Below are 18,213 nucleotides of genomic sequence, written 5' to 3' on the forward strand. Positions count from 1 at the left end.
AAGAGGGGAGTGACATACATACCTATGTATACATTGTCCCCTGTCTCACGGTCAAACAGGCGATAAAAACAGGAAGACGGGCATACCAATGGTAACATTGTCTGCGCCAGCGAACTTAGCGAAAGATTGACTGCTCACCCACCGCATAGATGGCCCATCTTCCTTCGAAGGTTTGCCCCCGGAGCTCAAGCTCGAGGTCCTGAGCCATTGCACCCGGCAGACCATGAGCCCCTTTGCGCCTGCGTCTCTTCTTGAATCCCCACCGTGCCGTCGCAGAGTGCATTATTCAGAGATTCACCTTCCTAGGTGTCCTCAGCAGTAACTGGAGGATCTTTCAGGGCGTTCCGCGCCCCCCCCAGAATGAAGCGCGACGGAGGTCTGACCTTCCACGAGTATCGTGGTATCAGCAGGATCGTTGTACACCACGCTATTTGCCTGAGAAAACAGAAGAATCCAAATTATACACACGCACCTTGAGTTCATGTTCTATCAGATTCGGGGCAAATGTGCTATATCTTGTCACTCAAACTGTCAGTATCAGGGTTAAAGTTAAGGCTATGTGATCAACGCCTACCGAGGAGCCCCCATGATGCATTTCAGACCAATCTCTCAAATTAGCAATCGGCCACTCTTCCAGTTCTCTATACGTCGCCAGCAGTCACCAAGAAAGAAACTGCGGTTAGACTCGGGCACATAAGCTCTTTTGCATCTTTTTCTTCTTCTCTAAGAACGCTGCGCCAATATCATTAGGCCTTAATCCGACGAGCGCGTCGGGACCATAGGAGAGCATTAACCCTATAGATGTTCTGATATATGAAAATATCGATATTTATATTGGTTGTATATTGCCCTGTAGATACGATCGTCGTATTCAGCGTGAATCTCGGGAGGATGGGCGGGTCTTTTCGAAATGAAGTATCGAGCAACTCCCACATAAGTCGCTCGCTCATAGGTGAGAGACTGCTGCTAAATGTATATCCAAAGGGAAGACAATGGATTCCTTTATATAATCTAGTAATTATCATGCTTACTTTTGTTACACTGGGCTGCACTGAAATTCTTGTTTGCTTGAGTACCCCAGTTTGCTCTTATCTTCTCCTCATAATTCTGAGGAGCCTTCGCTCATCCCCTTAACTCCATCTACAGCGTGGTTATTTTAACCACAAGCACCGAAATGAGTAAAGTATCATGCGCTGAATGCCAATCTCGAGATTCAGGTAATTTTGTTTGTAAAAGAATCCCTCCGCCTTGTTATAACAAAATGCATGACCTTGCGAACTCCGTAAACGCCATCGTCCTAGTGCCTATGCATAAGCCGGTTCAGTCTTGCCCATTTCCTAGCCATGGATGTGCATTACTAAGGCTCGCCGAGAAGTCGCGCTGTAATGTCGCCCATGTACGCCTCTTCCAGAATATAGTCCTCGCCATTGTTCTTATCAATGCCGACAAATTGGAAGGCCTCGACAACGCGGTCAACGTCGAACCCCATATTAACAAAACGGTTCACGAGTTCCTTGTTGTATCCGTGGTATCTACGCAATTCAAAGCTGTTAGCTGCTGGAATCCGTACAATAGTCTTCTTGGTCATTGACACAAACTTGCCTGCTTTCGTCGATCTCCTGTTTCGCCATGGTGGTTCGTGGTCGGACGCTGGAAAAGTTGGGATTTTGCGGGGCGCCGGCGTGCGAGACAGCCCACTCGTGGGCTTTGGAGTTGAACCCGTCAGGGTCTGCCATCACCATCCTTGCGACCTCGGCGTCCTGGGGATCTTTCGGTTCGGGGCTTTCGAGTAAGGATTGGAGGGAGAGCAGAGACGACTTGATGGTCAGAACGGGCGACCACGCAGTGCTCAGCGTGTCGAGGCAGATGGCACCCTGTAGAACATATCACGGTTAGCCTGTGATACTGCTACTGCAGTCGCGGTGAGGGTGGAGTGGGCACTTACAGTCTGACTGCTAATATTGGGATGCCAGACTTTGGTGTCGAACTTCATCACAGGTGGACGGAAAGGGTACTCGGTGGGGATTCGGACGTCAACGATGAAGCTGCCCCCTTCGTACGGTGTGCCAGGTGGACCGGGAATGCTGGCCTTGAGGTGTGTTAAGTCGGCCGTGGATTCGGCGGCTTCGGCCGTGATTTTGCTGCTGGCATCACCTTTGATGTCGGCCAGCTCCTTCGCGATGCGCCTGGTTCGACTCGAGGTGGCCATGCTGCTTGCTGCTGAGCCGTAATGTGCCTCTTGGGTTGCGAAGACGGATAGCCGTGGAAAGAGAGAGAGTTAATACAAAGCAATGTTACCTTGGGATAACTCGCAAAGAGAGTACAAGAAGAGGTTGGATGCTAAATTTGTACGTCTGAAGTGAAGGATGGCGAGCCTTGTGGTTACCATGCAACTTGCACAGCTGGGCAAGTCAGTCTCAGATTGAGATGGAGGGGTTCCTTCCAACTGGGAAACTGGAGAAGGATAGTGGGGAAAAGCTGGGCGTCAAAGAATAAGGTCTGCTGGGGCCTCAGGCCTGAGTAGCAGACAGGGACTGGAAATGAACATGTGGCGGGTTCAGCCCCAGACAAAACATTTCGAACGTGAATACGGATTTGACAGATCAGGTCTCGTTAGGTGGACAGCCCAATATACAAGTATATGGCATCAAGCAGAAAGGAGGTTACTTGAGGGAAGATACAAGCAGAATCAAGAGTCAGACTATGCAGTATCAGGTTGCTACAGGTTAGATATCAGATGATATATGTCATTAGCGAAACACAACCAGAGCTACATGTATGTGTCTGGTAGGCACATATTACGTGCCTGATGTCATGTCCTGGCTTGCATGCATGTACTATGTGACATTGAACGGCTGGTTCACACAGCCGCTTTATCGTGGCAGGTTACAGAAGACCAGCTACTCACACAATTGCCAGCCATTGCTAACAAGCAGCCGTAATTCTAAGCTCTCAGTGCTCGATAGTCAGACTCACTATCGGGAATTGAGCTTTTGTCAACAACACACCGAAGCCATGCGACGATCAGGTTGAGCTGAGATGGAATGTGGGGTGGGTTGCTTGATGAGGGGTGAATGAGGGTGGATAGCGTTTCCTTATCGATAAGAAGTGCTGTGCTGCTAACCAAGTAACTCTCCCCTCTGTAACTTTTTCCTTACTCCGCCAAAATCCCATTATCGGTAGCCAGCCCACGCCCCATTCGAATTTGGCCGCACACTGTCTTGGTCCGATATCACAACCCGCACCGACGTGATCAAGATGGCGACCACAACCGTTACCACCACCGCGACGATTCGCAAGAAGGATGCCAACCTTCCACCCGAGAATGAGCGCTTCTTGCGCTGTTGCGCCGACGTCGCCAACGCACTCATCGAGGACTACGAATCCTACAAGGATCCCAAAGCCCCCAAGAACGACATCAACCTCAACAGTCTACGAGCGAAGCTCTCGAGGAAGCACAAGCTGCCGAATTTGCCGCCCTTGACGGCCATCATCGCCGCCGTACCGGAACACTACAAGAAGTATATATTACCAAAGTTGGTGGCAAAACCGATTCGGTCGTCCTCTGGTATCGCTGTTGTCGCTGTTATGTGCAAGCCCCATCGCTGCCCCCATATCGCCTACACTGGAAACATTTGCGTGTATTGCCCCGGTGGCCCTGATTCGGATTTCGAATACAGTACACAGTCATACACAGGATACGAGCCCACGTCGATGCGCGCCATCCGGGCGCGATACGACCCCTTTGAGCAGGCTCGCGGCCGAGTCGACCAACTTAAATCTCTCGGTCATTCAGTGGACAAGGTCGAATACATCATAATGGGTGGTACTTTCATGTCACTAGCCCCCTCATACAGGGAAGAGTTCATCTCGCAGTTACATAATGCCTTAAGCGGCTACCAAACGAACAACGTGGACGAGGCCGTCGAGGCCGGCGAAATGAGTAATTCCAAGTGCGTTGGCATCACCATCGAGACGAGGCCAGACTACTGTCTCCCCTCGCATTTAACGGATATGCTGCGGTACGGCTGTACCCGTTTGGAGATTGGTGTTCAGTCCCTCTACGAGGATGTGGCGCGTGACTCCAACAGAGGACACACGGTTGCCGCCGTCGCCGAGACCTTCTGTTATTCCAAGGATGCCGGATTCAAGGTCGTTTCCCACATGATGCCTGATCTGCCCAACGTCGGTATGGAGCGTGATATGGACCAGTTCCGGGAGTACTTCGAAAACCCTGCTTTCAGGACAGACGGGTTGAAGATCTACCCTACTTTGGTCATCCGGGGTACAGGCTTGTATGAGCTTTGGCGAACCGGCAGATACCAAAATTACACCCCTAACGCCCTGGTTGACTTGGTGGCCAGAATATTGGCACTGGTTCCCCCATGGACGCGTATCTACCGTGTCCAGCGAGATATCCCCATGCCGCTTGTTACTTCAGGTGTCGAGAACGGCAATCTACGAGAGCTTGCCCTTGCACGGATGAAGGATTTTGGCACCACATGCCGAGATGTACGAACGCGCGAGGTTGGTATCAATGAAGTCAAGCACAAGATCCGACCCAACCAGATCGAGCTGATTCGCCGAGACTATACCGCCAACGGAGGCTGGGAGACTTTCCTGGCTTATGAAGATCCCAAGCAAGACATCCTGGTTGCGCTTTTGCGATTGCGCAAGTGCACAGAGAAGTACACTTACCGTGAGGAGCTCACTGGCCAGCAAACAAGTATGGTGAGAGAGCTTCACGTCTACGGTACAGCGGTGCCAGTGCACGCCCGAGACCCCAAGAAATTCCAACACCAAGGCTTTGGCACCTTGCTTATGGAAGAGGCCGAGCGCATTGCGATAGAAGAGCATGGAAGTGCAAAGATCAGTGTCATTAGCGGTGTCGGGGTGCGAAGCTACTACAAGAAGCTGGGATACTGGCTTGATGGGCCTTACATGAGCAAATGGCTCGATGGTCGACCACAGCCCGAGTCTTGAGATTTCCGATCGAGTCTAGGAACCAAGAATTGAGACCCCTCTTGAGGGCCCCGATCCTTCCGCTTCACAATCCTCAATCTGCTTCGCTTTTTTACTGGATGTGTCTGATAAGGTATGAGATAGGATGGATTTTTCATGCCGTTTTCGACGCAGTCGAATGAAACTGGTTGAATGACACCAACAGACGGGTCTCGATGGTTGTCTTATCGTCATATGGATGTACCATTGGAGCAAGTCGAGTTGCGGTTCATGGTTTAGCATCTTTGGGCTTCTAGTGCAGCCCATTCGCTGAAAATCAAGTCCACGTAATTGCCGGTCCACGATGGGCCGTTGCCAAAACACATGAAGGCATCAACCATCTTATGAATGGTTTCTCTTAATGCTCGATGTGCCTGAGAACTCTCTGGGGCCTTGGCGGCGTTTTCTAGACGGCCAAATATCTCCTGGCCCAGCCTTTGCCGCACACGTCCTTCGACATCATTGGGCAGCAGCCAAGCGCTGGTGTCTGTGCCCTTTGAAGCATGGTCGTCATCGACCATCTGTCTCGTGGCTGCGATAGAACTACGTTTAGTGACCATCGCATGTATGCCATCGGATTGGCCTCCCTGAAGCCAATGTTGACGGCTTTTTGCCATGGCGTGGATAAATTCTGGCCCAACCTTGCTCAGTGACTTGGAATGGGACCTTGAATGACGCAGGATGGATTGCAATTCTTCGCAAGATCTTGGGTTATGTGTGTGCGTACACGCATTTGTGGCGTGATCCAGGACACCCCAGAAGAGCAAGCCCCCAAGTGTAAAGCGGCCCTGGCCGACATATGGTACAACGTCGTCGGGAGTTGTTGTGATGTTCGTGGATCTCAGCGGGTCGAACCAGAAATTGCCCATGGTCACAGGGGGTTGGCAGGCTTTGCTCCGTGTGAGGGGGCGGAACTGCCCGGCTCTCAGAAGCTCCAAAGTTGATCAGGGCTGAGCCAAGGACCGTGTCTTGTGTATCGTCGAAAGATTCATACCTTCGACAATCCACTCCCTCATTAGTAGATAGCGCAACGTGGCCGGCGGCTGAGACTTCGAGGTGTTTGGCTTCTACGCCTGCAGCAACCGCTGCTTGACGGATGACTGAGAGGAGCTCAGGGCCATCACTTCTACTGGCGGCTTGGACAATAGACTCAATAGCTTCCCTCAACTGACTGTTCTCTTCCTGGACCGACTGTGCTGCCTTCGCTTGCCGTTTCCGGAAGGCAGCTTGTGCTTGACGGCCGCGCTCCCGTTTTCGCTGGAATCAGTCAACGGCGAACTGCAAGACCAAAATCCGAGTCACGTAGCCTGACAATCAGCTTACCTTCAACTCTTGTTCTGCTTCCATGGTCTTACGCAGACTTTTCGGAAATGATAAAGCGGTGGTTCTTGAATCCGATTCGAATAGGCCTCAGTTGGAGGTTACGTGATTGATAAAAGACGCTAATTTCTTACTACATAGGGGCGGCCGCCTCGGGGAGTTTTGTGGGATTGCGACTGGCAATCTATTCCTCCGATCACGTAACATCACGTCGGCACCATCACAACTTCAATATCATCCATACCGAGCATTGAACTCTTTCCACGACAACCCCCGCCAGTAGGTGATCACAGCGAGGCACCGGGGAATGGGTTTCCCAATTCCGCAATGGATTTGTCAGGTACCACCCAATGTACTAACCAGCTTGGTGGTGTTGGATTGAACCCTACATTGGCCCATTACATCAACCCTCGCCGACATGGCGTCAATATGTAGATATAAAAGGGCCTGTCTTCTTCTCATCCCTAGGATACATATATATCATTCGCACATCGAGCAATTATTAGACTCAACATCGTGGCTTCAATTCCTCCATTCTCCTGACCGACTCGCGCGAAATAGTGTCAATAACTCTAAGCACACATAAACACCACATTAACGACCATCATGGGCGGAACATCAGGTGACTTGCTCGCCGGCCTTGGCGACAGCGACAACGAGGCTCTCATGCAGGCGTTTTACCGCCCGGTGACCAAAACCTACCGTACCAAGACGTACGCGGCCATCGACCCTGCGCGGCCGGAGCTGTCCAACCGCGGCAAGACGGCCGTGGTCGCGGGCGCCGGTCCCGGCAGCATCGGCGCCTCCAGCGCCCTGTCCTTGGCCAAGTCGGGCGTCGCCGCAATCGCCCTGCTAGCCCGCACCGAGGGGTCGCTGCACGAAACCAAGGCCTCCATCGAGGCCCTCGGACTGGGAACCCGGGTCGCTGTCTACCCGGTCGACATTACTGAGAACGCCACGGCCCTTAACAAGGCCCTCGCGGACTTTGCTGCAGGTGCTAGTGGTGCCGCTAGTAAGAAGGTCGATATACTCGTCGCGAGCGTAGGCAACATGCCCGACCTCGTGTCGATCGAGGACGCGGATTCCGACGAGTGGTGGAGGGGCTTCGAGATCAACGTCCGTGGCCGCTTCAATCTGCTGCGCGCGTTTGCGCCGGTCGCGGCCGAGGGCGGCGTCGTCGTGCACATCACTACCGCAGCTATACACATGGGGTGTAAGTATAGCCCGCCTATCGTGTGAATCGGCTTGTTGCCAACCGGTGTGACTGACCAACATGTAACAGACATGCCAGGCTACTCGAGCTATCGCGCCAGCAACTCCGCAGCCACCAAGATGTTCGAGTACTTTGGCAACGAGCACCCGAAGATGCGCGTCGTGCAGGTGCACCCGGGCCTCATCCGCACGCCTCTAAGCTACAAATTTGCGCCCTCGAGCGAGGGCATACCCTGGGATGACGGTGAGACAGTCTCGCCCCTTTCATTTGATGTCCACGACCTTATTTGGTCTGTGCTGACTTGCGGTGTTTCTTGCTGCTTCAGCGGAACTCTCTGGCGACTTTGTCAATTGGACTACTAGCTCCGAGGCCGCTTTCCTCAAGGATAGGTTCGTTCACGTGAACTGGGATGTCGAGGAGCTCATGCAGAGAAAAGAGGACGTGGAGAAGGACTCTTTCCTGTTCGTCGTCGGCCTCAAAGGTTGGGCTTAGCGGATGGGTGGCCAGACATGGGTCGTTACGAAGGCATCTTGCTATACGGGGGGTGGGATTGTCGAATAGGCTGTGTCGCTTGGTAACTTTCATTTTGTAGCTTCTGGAGGTGTTCTCGGCGCCGTAGACGATTCCGTTCCTGTCGAAAACGGCTGCCTGCGCTAACGAGATTGGCGGTGTCGTCCCAAATTAGAAACACACACTGAACACCCCACCTTTGCAGCGCCTGCTCACCCCCACGATCCTTCGGTCCCGTTTAATCCCCAAGCGCAGTCAGCTCTCGTCTAAGCCACGCCGGGATTATCTCCATCTAGTAAGCTCGAATGGCATCGTGTTGAGTATAAGTAAATCTGGCCCTCGCCGTCTCTCTCGATGATGATAACTACATCTTTGAAAAACACTCAACTCGGTCTAGAATACCGGCAGCCATCTCTCTTGATATCCTGCATACCGCAATGCATCTCACAGCACTCGCCCTGACCTCGGCGTCCATCGCCACCACTGTCCTGGCGGCCGGTGCACCTCCCATCACCACCACCACTGCCTCCGCAACTGCCGTCTCCTCCACCATATTATCCTTCGTCATCTCGAGCACGAGCACACCCCCGAAGCCCCTGGGCACGGGTGCACCCGGACACGCCGGAGGCAACAACAGCACCGGGCCTCAACACGGGCGTCGCCCCTTGGTCCACATCGTCGTCGAGGCACCCGCGGCCGACGCCGCCTGCGACAAGGGAACCAACACCACCATCCAAGTGCCCATCGACGGCGTCTACACCAACCAGAAGGTCCTGGCCAAGGTCGCAGCGCTGTACCTGACGGGCGTCAGCGGCAACCCGGGCCCCAAGCTCGAGGCCATTACCTGCGTGCCCTACCTCAAAGAGAACGGCACCGGCACCACGGCGGGCAACGCTTTCACGTACAACAACCCCACGCGTCTGACGCCCCAGGTCGGCACCCCGAACCACATTGGCAGCATCTTCTGCACGGCACCCTTGCCGGCCGGCGGTATGCCCGGCGGCGGCATGCCCCCGAATGGTGGAGGACCCCCTGGAGGCAACGGCAATGGCGCTGCCCCCAGCAGCGGCGGTACGCCTGTCGTCAACCCTCCCGCCCCGGCGCCTACGCCCGTCAACCCGACAGTTCTGCCGCCCGGGTCGCCGCCTCCTCCTGCGCAGTCCTCGGTCGTACCGGCGTCCGGGGTCGCGGACATGGGTGTGCCAGCTCTGATGTCGGCCGCTCTGGTTGGGGTTTTGGGTATCATGCTCACCCTATAGCGGAGGCAACAGTGTCACTGACTCTACTGTAAGACTTATGGTGTATGACGGATCTTTTTTTGGTTGCATGGCGATGGCGTTGGGTGGCTGCGGTTAGAAACTCGGTATATATCCTAGTTGTTTTGGACATGGCATTACTGGACAGCGAGATTGAATTTTGAATTTACACTCTGAAGATGCATCCACCCATATATTCCCACGTTGGCTCCTCGTGAACAGGTTGCAGAGCGCCTGAATGATATCCAGCTTGACGACGGGTGGCACCGTCGATTTGACTTTATGCCACTTTTGGGCTGAAAATAGTGTCAAGAGATATATACTAAAACATTCCCCAATTACTTCTAAACTTAATCATGTTCGTTCTTTAGGAATATATCTCCGATGCATTCGGGTAGACCTGCATTCTGCCTATGTATAAAACACCCTATAATCCCTTTTTCGACTTTTCTTTTCTTCTTTTTTTAATCATTGATTCTGTCCCACATCTTTACACATTCCCCCCCCTCTTTGAGGTAACCAGGCTGACCAGCAAAAGCCACAAGCATCCCATTCGGTTTTACATCTTATTTCAATAAAACTTCTCCTCATGGGCTCATCCCAGTTACGGGCCAGAAGCCCCCAAGATAATTGCAGAGTTACAAACACCAAACTCCTCACGAAAAGCGCCCTCTTGTCTCTTCCGTCTGAGAAAGGGATACCCTACCGGCCACCGGTATTTACACCTTGCAACAAGCAAGAGTATCCTGAAAATAGTCTGTCCGAGGGTCAGCGATTCACGCTGTTCACCAAGCTGCCGGCTGAGCTTCAACTTGAGATATGGAAAATAGCAGCCGCGGCACCACAAATTTTCCGACTGAATTCGGGCCGCAAGTACCAAATTCCGTCGCTCATAATCGCGTGTCAGGCCTCCCAAGAGGTCTTTCTCAAGGTTTGGCCCAACAAAAGTAACTTGGGGGAGAAAGACCTCGTCGTGTTGGACAGAACGTTCGATTATTCCCAGAGGATTAATGAGGGGGCCGACGAGATCTACCACGTGGCAATTCACTACGACTCCTCCACCAACACTACGACACATGACCTGGAACAACGTCTGGTACGGCTATTTCCCCGGCTACGCACTTGGGAGCTATACGCCGAATGGATCGAGTCGCTGGACCAGCAGCGGGTCCGGGACAAGGGCGATTCCTCCATCACCGGCACCGACGTTGTCTGGATACCGCCATACAAGGGTCTGAAGCTTGGCGTATGTAGTGGCCTGTTATTTCAACTGAACGGGAATCCTGAAAGAGCTACAACGCCAGGTGTCAAGAAGCGATTGGTGGGAAGACCGATTTTTGACGTTGAGCAATCGGCAAATGAAATGTTTAGGTGGCACGAAGTGCCTTTATTATTGGGACGTTTGTAGTGCATGATGGATTGGAACTGAAGGGTGGTGGGATTACTATATACACATTCATATCAACATGACGATAAGACAACACCCATCGGGGCTCGCCATGTCCGGCCCTCCAGCTGAGCTTTTCTACGACGAAGAAAGTGAGAATACTATTCAGATGGTATGACCAGAATTATATACTAGCATTGGTAAAAAGAAAGTAGACCCTCGAGTTTGTTTGGCAGCCCATGCTTCCATGTAGAGTATTTTGGTAGAACAATTGCTGTCGATGACCCTGGCAGTTGATTCTTGAATGCACCCTCTATAAGACACCCGGACACAGCCCAAGGCCTCTAAGCAGGTCTGACGTCAGGACGTCGATGCCCGCTGTGTTCTCGTCTTCGATGCCGAAAGCCAGAAATAGCACGTCGTCGAGGAAGCCGTGGTATTTCTGGCCTCTCGCCTTCCAGCTCATTGATACCACGTAGAACATCTGCGACTGCCCGCGTGCATCCGTCTTCTGCCGACCATTGATCCAGATGGGCTTCTTGGAGACGCCGTAGACCTCGAAAGGGGCGCGCTGCCAAAATAGTAGGACGTACGGCTCGTATACACCATGAAAATCGTAGAAGGACTTGTGCTGGAACACGGTGAAGACGAAAGTGTTGTTTTGTGACTGCTTGCACGATGGATCGGCGCGCCGGCACAAGGTGACCGCCAGCGAGTTGGTGGACTGGTGTAACGACTCAAGTGACGGCGCTATTTTTGGCAGGAGCCGTGGCAGGCACTTTTCATCCATGGGCTGGGCCAGGGGTGCTAGGTCCGGACCTGCGGCGCCGTCGTCCTGCAGAGCGGCAAAGGCACGACAAGGTGAGATGTCATAGTGGGCGTAGACGCGGTCGTCCTGGTCCCAGAACAGGAACCAATTCTTCTCGACGCGAAGATACTGCGCTTGTGATGGTTGCGACTGGCTGATTGAGGGCCGCTGCAGCTCTGTGCCGAGTCGGAACCGGTTCTCTTGCGCCATGTCCAGCCCCCAGGGGAACAGCACGCGGAAGTCTTGCACCCATTGCCCGAAGCAGGTGAAGGATGACTGGGATCCGTAGAGGGCGTAGGGCGCTCGCGGCCCGAAGAAGACGCGTGCATCATGCGGGCCAACGTTGAGGCCGAAGTATGCCAGGTCGCCGTCGCACTTGTCTCCGTAAGTCGCGGCGATGGGTAGCGTCGACGGCGGTTGGTCCTTATCGCATACCAACGTATCTTCCCGAAACGTCGCGCTGCACACAATCTCAGAGAACCAAGCCTGCTGGTCTTCGGGGCCCTTGTATTTCTGGGCCACGACGATCCACGTATCTTCTCGCAACGGGTGAGGGATGATATTGGGGTTCATGGCCTTCATCGCCTTCAGTTCCCCAAACCTGATATAGAAGAATGTCTTGTCAGTTGTGGAGACGGAGAAGACCTCATTGTGAGAAGCAGGAGGGTCAATAACATCTTCCAGGACACTAGCAGTCCCCGCAACCGTGATGGATGCCGATGAATCTTGACTTGTGGGATGCTGCGAAAGCGATGTTGAACCTGCATCGCCTTGGAAGCCGGAGAGGGCATCGCCAATCCAGTTATCAAACTTCTTGTTGCCGAAGCATACCCGGATCCCGATATAGAAAAGGGTTAAGAGGACACATACAACGCCCACCAGGCGCCTTGTTTCTCGGATGAGCATCGTGGATGTGTAATCGGAACTTTCAAAGTACTAGTGATCTAGTTGACGGCTATTCCGACTTTTCCCCATCTACCGGGTTGAGGCTCACTTGATAAGATAGTGTAGCCTGATGTCGGGCGTGGCACGAGTGTCTCTTGGCTGTCCCGTCACACACAATCGTAATTACCTATCACGGCCTGGTGGTCGTACCACGACGAAAATCGGTTAAAGAGATGAGTGGCAACAATTGACGAGTGGGCTGTCACACTTGGTTGCAGGTCGGGGGATTTGCTGCTCGGCGAATTCTGTTGCTATGTTGATAGAGCCAGACGGCTCCATGCAGCGTGGCTTCGTGGAGGTGACATGAATAGATTGGATTTGCGTTCGTCATGAATTATGTTTTCATCAAGCTGGATCTGCATCAGCCAGTTGTGCAGCAAGCCACACCTACCATCCTACCCTGCAATCCAATGATTTACACCGGGAAACTCCATGCAACCCCCGATCTTCTACGTCCAACCATTTGCACGCAGCTGCAGCGTTCTATGCAAGGGATCGTGGCTGGTCTGATGTTGAACAGACTAGTGAGGCAGGGGGGCGTCAGACGCGAGAACATGCGAATTTAGGTTTTGTTGCACTGAGGAGCCAGGACGTGGCGTGTGTCAGGAATGAGATAGACCAGACTCATTCGTCATCATGCACCCCGCACATCCATTTTCAGACACCGAGGACTGCGTGTTGTTTACTTGATAACTGCGAAGTCTACTGAGTTGAATCATGCTCAGATAAGGAGTCGCCCCGAAGTTCGACGTTTCTCCTTTGCGCTACCCTCATATCATCCCTTGGCTGTCTGTGGTAGCACCTTTGAATACATCCATTGAGCAACCTTTACACTGGGCTCATCCACTAATCTCGTAACTATCTCCGCCATCCAAATAGTGAGAGGGAGTAGGATTATTTGAGGCAAAAGAAAGGAGACTTCCAGTCCCAGTGGCCCGGTCTTCGGTAGCCTGACCTTGTCTGCCCAGTGCTGTAGATGGACCAGCTGTGCCTCTTGATGCCACCCGACAGCCGTGTAGATCCGGTCTCCGAGCGTCCAGAGTATCGGGCCGTGGACAAGGTATAAGGAGTAGGAGATGCGCCCCAGGTACTGACAAAAACCGCCCTCAAAGAATGACTTGAGCCGAGGTACTCGCGGCGTCGCGGCTACAAGCAGGGTCGCAGCCCAGAAGAGGTAGAACCACTTGTAGTCAAAGAAGGCCTGCGGCTTAAGGATTGAAAGGTAATACCAGCCGCGCATCTTGCGTAAGGATTGGATGTCTCGGTTTGCCTCCGGGACACCTCCGAGATAGAAGCTGATGGCTAGTAGATGGTAGAAGATGAACTTCTTTGCCGATTCCAACCGTGATAGTATCGGCGGGAGCTCTTTCTTCTTCGAAAGTAGGTCCAGGTCGCATAGTAGCATGCCGGCGACGAACATGGCGCAGTACCATGCGTCGGCAATGTACATGAAGTAGAAAACGAGCGCGGATTCGCACCCCAAGCGTGCATTCTTCGAACATCGGGAAAATGCCATTAACGCAGTGTAGATGACTACAGAGCCTCTGAACTCCACCGGGATGGACCAGAGGTGGAAGTTGTAGGAGAACCAGGGTTTCCCGCCCGAGTTAAAGACGAAGCTGAGATTCTTGAGCTCAGCGTACCAATTCCAGACCTCGGCGGCCCACGTGTCTTGCTGCTCTGTGTCGGAAATCCACAGGCCCAAGGCGTGCCAGAAACTGAAGTAAACAAATGTGGTGACGATAAATGGCAAGTACAATCGCAGCCACCGCCGGAACAGCGCCGACGCAAGATTTTCGCCCAGCTTTGTGTACTCCCTCTCGTGGATCAGGGGAAAGGGGCTTCGTGGAGAGCACGTAGCCCGAGATGACGAAGAATGTGGAAACGGCGAAGTGCCCGCCCGCGAAGAAAAAGCGGATGAAAGGTAGCGCCACGAAGTGATAGTTGCCCTCGTACGCGAAACCATGCTCGAAGACGCCCGTAGACTCGTGATGCGCCCATAGCTCGTGGTGGTGCCAGTAGACTAGAAGGGCCGCAAAGCCGCGCAGTCCATCGAGATATGCCGTTGGTCTGAGTTCCTTCCTCGATGATGCGCTGATGCTCAAGCCCCTAGGCCGGAAAGGAGAGACGAGACGTCGGGCGACGGATGCCCAGCCACTCACCATCCGTTTTGCGCGAAGGCGTATTTGCGTTGTGGGCTTCCAGTCTGGCTCCCAAGGTGTCTTGTTGGCTTCCATATCTCCTATGTCCACGTTGTCGAGAAGGCCGTTGCCATAGCGGCTGTCTGTCTTCGTCATGTCGTAAGAAGGTAGCTTGAATGGCGTGGGAAATTCCGTGGGGGGCTTGGCTGCAGAATTATGGTCGACTAGGTATAGATATTTGGGCAGCGAAGGGGACAACGCCGACAAATGTGTCTGCCTGAGATTGCTGGTTGGCGCATCCCACACACAGTGACACGGTGAAGGCGAAGTGGTCTGATGGCAGGCTATTGGAGACAGGAACAAGTCACCAAAATGAGACGCCCACCGGGAATGACGTCCTCGACGCGGGCGTGCACGTCTGAAATGCTTACGTGGAGTGGACGCGATCGACGAACTGATTAGTTGCGACGATGATGATTATTGCCGGAACACGGGGGCCATCAACAATCGAGTCAGTATCAACGTCAGTCTGTGGAAGGGAAGCCCCGGGGAATCTCGGAGAACCTTAGGTTGTAGCACCCCTCCTTTTCTTTTCTTCCCTTTCTTCCTCGTGTTACGTGTAGCATGAATAGCCGACGCCGATAGATAACGTCTACCTTTTCGAAATGCACATATGAATCTGCAAGGCACCGGGGATTCATTGGGCGACATGTGAAGGCGTTGGGCCCGGGTTGATGCCCGCACGACACAGTCAGCCCGGTTCCTGGCTTGCCACTCCTGCAGTGATCGCCATCCACGAATTCAAAAGGCCTATGTGATTGGTCTCGGCTGCAATATCCAACCATGCAGTACAGTAGTGTCGCGCCACGGTCCGAAGTAACACAGACCGAGTAAATTACCTCTGATCTTATGCAAGACTATCTACCCCCAACCTCCACCCCCTATCTCAGCTATCAGCTACCGGAAGGCCTTGTCTGCGCATTTTGTGTAAACCGACAACAACGAGAACTCCTGCATAATGCAGCTCGGAGATGGAACGGACCCGTGAGATGGTATACTCTGCCAGAAATCCGGTTTCACGCCCCTGCCTGCCGTTGGCTTGGTTAGGGTGGGAGGGAGGCTCGTACCTGCTTTGGACGCTCGATAGTGCTGATTTACGATTGGCCCTCCAGACTCTGGATGAATGTCTTTAAGTCATGGGGTGACTAGCATTCGTCTGATGTGGCCGTCTCTTTTTCATTCATACTGGGCTTTACTCACCTGTCGCTCGCTTGCTTACCAAACACACACTCTCTTTGGACATGAATTCGCCAATGTCTCCTCTGTCGCCGCGCTTGGCGTCGTCCACCTCCGTGCTGCGTAACCGGGTGCCGACGCAGATGCGGAGGCTGATACCCGTATACGCCATCTGTCTTTGTCTGATTCTGTTGTTTCTCAACGCCGATATTCTTCCATCTTCGTCATCGCCGAAAGGATCCCGTGGCCTCACCAAGAGGGGCAACAATAAGAGCTCCCCCGAGGAACGACATGGAAAAGAATGAAGGGACCAGGTTTCCCCGGAAGATATGGCAGACCTGGAAGAGAGATCCATACTCGTTCGACCAGCGGGACTTCGACACGGCCAAGACGTGGACCGCGAAGAACCCCGACTACCGCTACGAGGTTCTCACAGACAACAACGATCTCGGCTACGTGGAAGACAAGTTTGGACCCGATGGCTTTGACCGCGCCGACATCGTAGACATGTACCGCACCGTCAACGCCACCATCATCAAGGCCGATCTGCTGCGTTACCTGATCATCTACGCCGAGGGGGCGTCTACGCCGACATCGACGTGGAGGACCTGCGACCTGTGCACAGATTCGTCCCGGAGCGGTACGACGAACGGGACGTCGACATGGTCATCGGCGTCGAGATCGACCAGCCCCAGTTCCAGGACCATCCCATCCTGGGCAAGAAATCGCAGTCTTTCTGCCAGTGGACTTTCATGGCAAAGCCGCGCCTGCCCGTCATGCTCAAGCTGGTCGAGAACATAATGCGCTGGCTCAACGACATCGCCGAGGGCCAGAACGTGCCCGTGAGCGACATCGTGCTCAACTTTGACCAAGTCATCAGCGGCACGGGGCCATCGGCTTTTACTATGGCCATTTTGGAGTATATGAACGAGCAGCAGCAGCAGAAGCAGCACAAAGAATCATCGCATGCCATTACGTGGGACGACTTCCACGACCTCGACGAGTCCAAGGTGGTCAGCCGCATCCTGGTGCAAAACGTCGAGGTGTTCGCCGCCGGCCAGGGCCATTCGGACTCGGGAAACCACGACAGCCGCGGCGCCTTGGTGAAGCATCACTACCACGCATCGAATTGGCCCAGTCGTCACGCCCGCTTCGCCCACCCGGTGTTCGGCGAGGTGGAAAGGTGCAACTGGAACCCCGACTGCGTGCGCCGGTGGGATGAGGACATCGCCGCCTTCGGGTTGCTGTCGCCCGAGGAGCAGCAGAAGAGGATAGAGGAGGCCCATCGCGCTGAGGAATTCCCCATGGCGGTCCCCGAGACCCCTGAGGAGGCACCTCCTGCCTTCTTCCCAGCTGTGCAACCGCAAGAACAACCGCCACCATTGGGCTTTGAGCAGCTATGGCAACCACAACAGCCGGTGCAACAACAACAACAGCAGCAATCGTTGCAGGGTTTCGGTGATCAGTCCCCGCCGCCACCACCACCACAACAACCTGAGGCGCCGGCACCAGACCCAAACGCGTTCGGAGGGTTTGTACTTTGAGTCAACTGTGCAGGACTAGTTGATCATGCCTAACCCCCTAGAGCACTGCCGACCAAGACCACCTCTGTCGTACCCGTCCACTAATCGACTTGGGGGCCGACTTCAGGGGCGGGAACGCGACATGATACGGAAGCGCTGCTGACTACAAGCAGAGCTATTCTGGCTCGAACGTCTCACATCCAAGAAAAGGAGAAACAATAGTGCAAAAGAGGTCGCGTCGGTTGCGTGACCACATCAGCGTGCGACTCATGGGCGTGACATTAAGTTTACCACATGGCGTTTGGCTTTTCTCTTGTATTCGTGTTGCCCCTCGCGTGCACACTGAGGCGGGAAAGAAGATAAAGAAGGAACGAACGCATGATCAACTCTGGCCGGGTCAGGTTACTTATGCATACTTTTCATAACGAAGACAACAAAGAGAACAGCGTAACTTTCCTTACATACGAACAATATTAGATTTTACGCAGAACTGAGCACGTCTTGGGCCTAAACAGAATAGACACAGCCACAAGTCATTATGTCATCAGGCGTAGGCAAGGGCTTCGGTACATATGGGTGACTCTAATCGAGTCTTGAAGTTATACAACGCGCCTCTCGTACCGCATTGCAGACTAGCATGAGATCGGATGACATCACACCTTCCCCCAGACTATTTGTATTACCATAGCGAGCGTCTTCTCTGACCCAGATGAGATGAACCTTCCTTGGAGCCTGATCAGTTCGTGGTCAAGCCATGGATTATGTACCACGGCACCTATATTGTAGGCTTTGGAAATGTACTGACCCAAGTGGTGTCACGGTGGGCCGATCAGGCTCCTAATTATAGTCAATTCATTTGTCTAGCTCAGGCTT

At 53.5% G+C, this 18,213-nt stretch overlaps 9 protein-coding genes across 9 annotated transcripts; 5 read left to right on the forward strand and 4 right to left on the reverse strand.

Moving 5' to 3' along the window:
* Positions 1–1,357: 1,357 nt before the first annotated feature.
* PG998_005302 (uncharacterized protein) lies at positions 1,358–2,209 on the reverse strand (the record flags this gene model as incomplete). Its single annotated transcript, XM_066872120.1, has 3 exons — positions 1,358–1,554; positions 1,595–1,874; positions 1,946–2,209. 3 exons carry the CDS (start codon positions 2,207–2,209, stop codon positions 1,358–1,360), a joined length of 741 nt encoding a protein of 246 aa, XP_066732217.1.
* Positions 2,210–3,258: 1,049 nt separating this feature from the next.
* Positions 3,259–4,983, forward strand: PG998_005303 (histone acetyltransferase; the record flags this gene model as incomplete). The annotated part of the gene is made up of 1 exon (XM_066872121.1): positions 3,259–4,983. The coding sequence occupies one exon, from the start codon at positions 3,259–3,261 to the stop codon at positions 4,981–4,983; it is 1,725 nt and encodes a 574-aa protein (XP_066732218.1).
* Positions 4,984–5,237: 254 nt separating this feature from the next.
* PG998_005304 (bZIP transcription factor domain-containing protein) lies at positions 5,238–6,348 on the reverse strand (the record flags this gene model as incomplete). The annotated part of the gene is made up of 3 exons (XM_066872122.1): positions 5,238–5,667; positions 5,729–6,258; positions 6,325–6,348. 3 exons carry the CDS (start codon positions 6,346–6,348, stop codon positions 5,238–5,240), a joined length of 984 nt encoding a protein of 327 aa, XP_066732219.1.
* Positions 6,349–6,927: 579 nt separating this feature from the next.
* PG998_005305 (uncharacterized protein) lies at positions 6,928–8,026 on the forward strand (the record flags this gene model as incomplete). The annotated part of the gene is made up of 3 exons (XM_066872123.1): positions 6,928–7,534; positions 7,604–7,777; positions 7,860–8,026. The coding sequence occupies 3 exons, from the start codon at positions 6,928–6,930 to the stop codon at positions 8,024–8,026; spliced, it is 948 nt and encodes a 315-aa protein (XP_066732220.1).
* A 455-nt stretch (positions 8,027–8,481) lies between these two features.
* PG998_005306 (uncharacterized protein) lies at positions 8,482–9,303 on the forward strand (the record flags this gene model as incomplete). Its single annotated transcript, XM_066872124.1, has 1 exon — positions 8,482–9,303. The coding sequence occupies one exon, from the start codon at positions 8,482–8,484 to the stop codon at positions 9,301–9,303; it is 822 nt and encodes a 273-aa protein (XP_066732221.1).
* Positions 9,304–9,889: 586 nt separating this feature from the next.
* Positions 9,890–10,708, forward strand: PG998_005307 (uncharacterized protein; the record flags this gene model as incomplete). The annotated part of the gene is made up of 1 exon (XM_066872125.1): positions 9,890–10,708. One exon carries the CDS (start codon positions 9,890–9,892, stop codon positions 10,706–10,708), a length of 819 nt encoding a protein of 272 aa, XP_066732222.1.
* Positions 10,709–11,000: 292 nt separating this feature from the next.
* PG998_005308 (uncharacterized protein) lies at positions 11,001–12,401 on the reverse strand (the record flags this gene model as incomplete). The annotated part of the gene is made up of 1 exon (XM_066872126.1): positions 11,001–12,401. One exon carries the CDS (start codon positions 12,399–12,401, stop codon positions 11,001–11,003), a length of 1,401 nt encoding a protein of 466 aa, XP_066732223.1.
* An 814-nt stretch (positions 12,402–13,215) lies between these two features.
* On the reverse strand, positions 13,216–14,737 carry PG998_005309 (uncharacterized protein; the record flags this gene model as incomplete). Its single annotated transcript, XM_066872127.1, has 2 exons — positions 13,216–14,259; positions 14,297–14,737. The coding sequence occupies 2 exons, from the start codon at positions 14,735–14,737 to the stop codon at positions 13,216–13,218; spliced, it is 1,485 nt and encodes a 494-aa protein (XP_066732224.1).
* Positions 14,738–16,108: 1,371 nt separating this feature from the next.
* On the forward strand, positions 16,109–17,361 carry PG998_005310 (initiation-specific alpha-1-6-mannosyltransferase; the record flags this gene model as incomplete). The annotated part of the gene is made up of 2 exons (XM_066872128.1): positions 16,109–16,398; positions 16,443–17,361. The coding sequence occupies 2 exons, from the start codon at positions 16,109–16,111 to the stop codon at positions 17,359–17,361; spliced, it is 1,209 nt and encodes a 402-aa protein (XP_066732225.1).
* Positions 17,362–18,213: the final 852 nt, after the last annotated feature.

This window comes from Apiospora kogelbergensis (genome assembly GCF_038363985.1).
Source record: "Apiospora kogelbergensis strain CBS 113332 chromosome Unknown utg000003l_segment0_segment0, whole genome shotgun sequence".
NCBI classification, from domain to species: domain Eukaryota; kingdom Fungi; phylum Ascomycota; class Sordariomycetes; order Amphisphaeriales; family Apiosporaceae; genus Apiospora; species Apiospora kogelbergensis.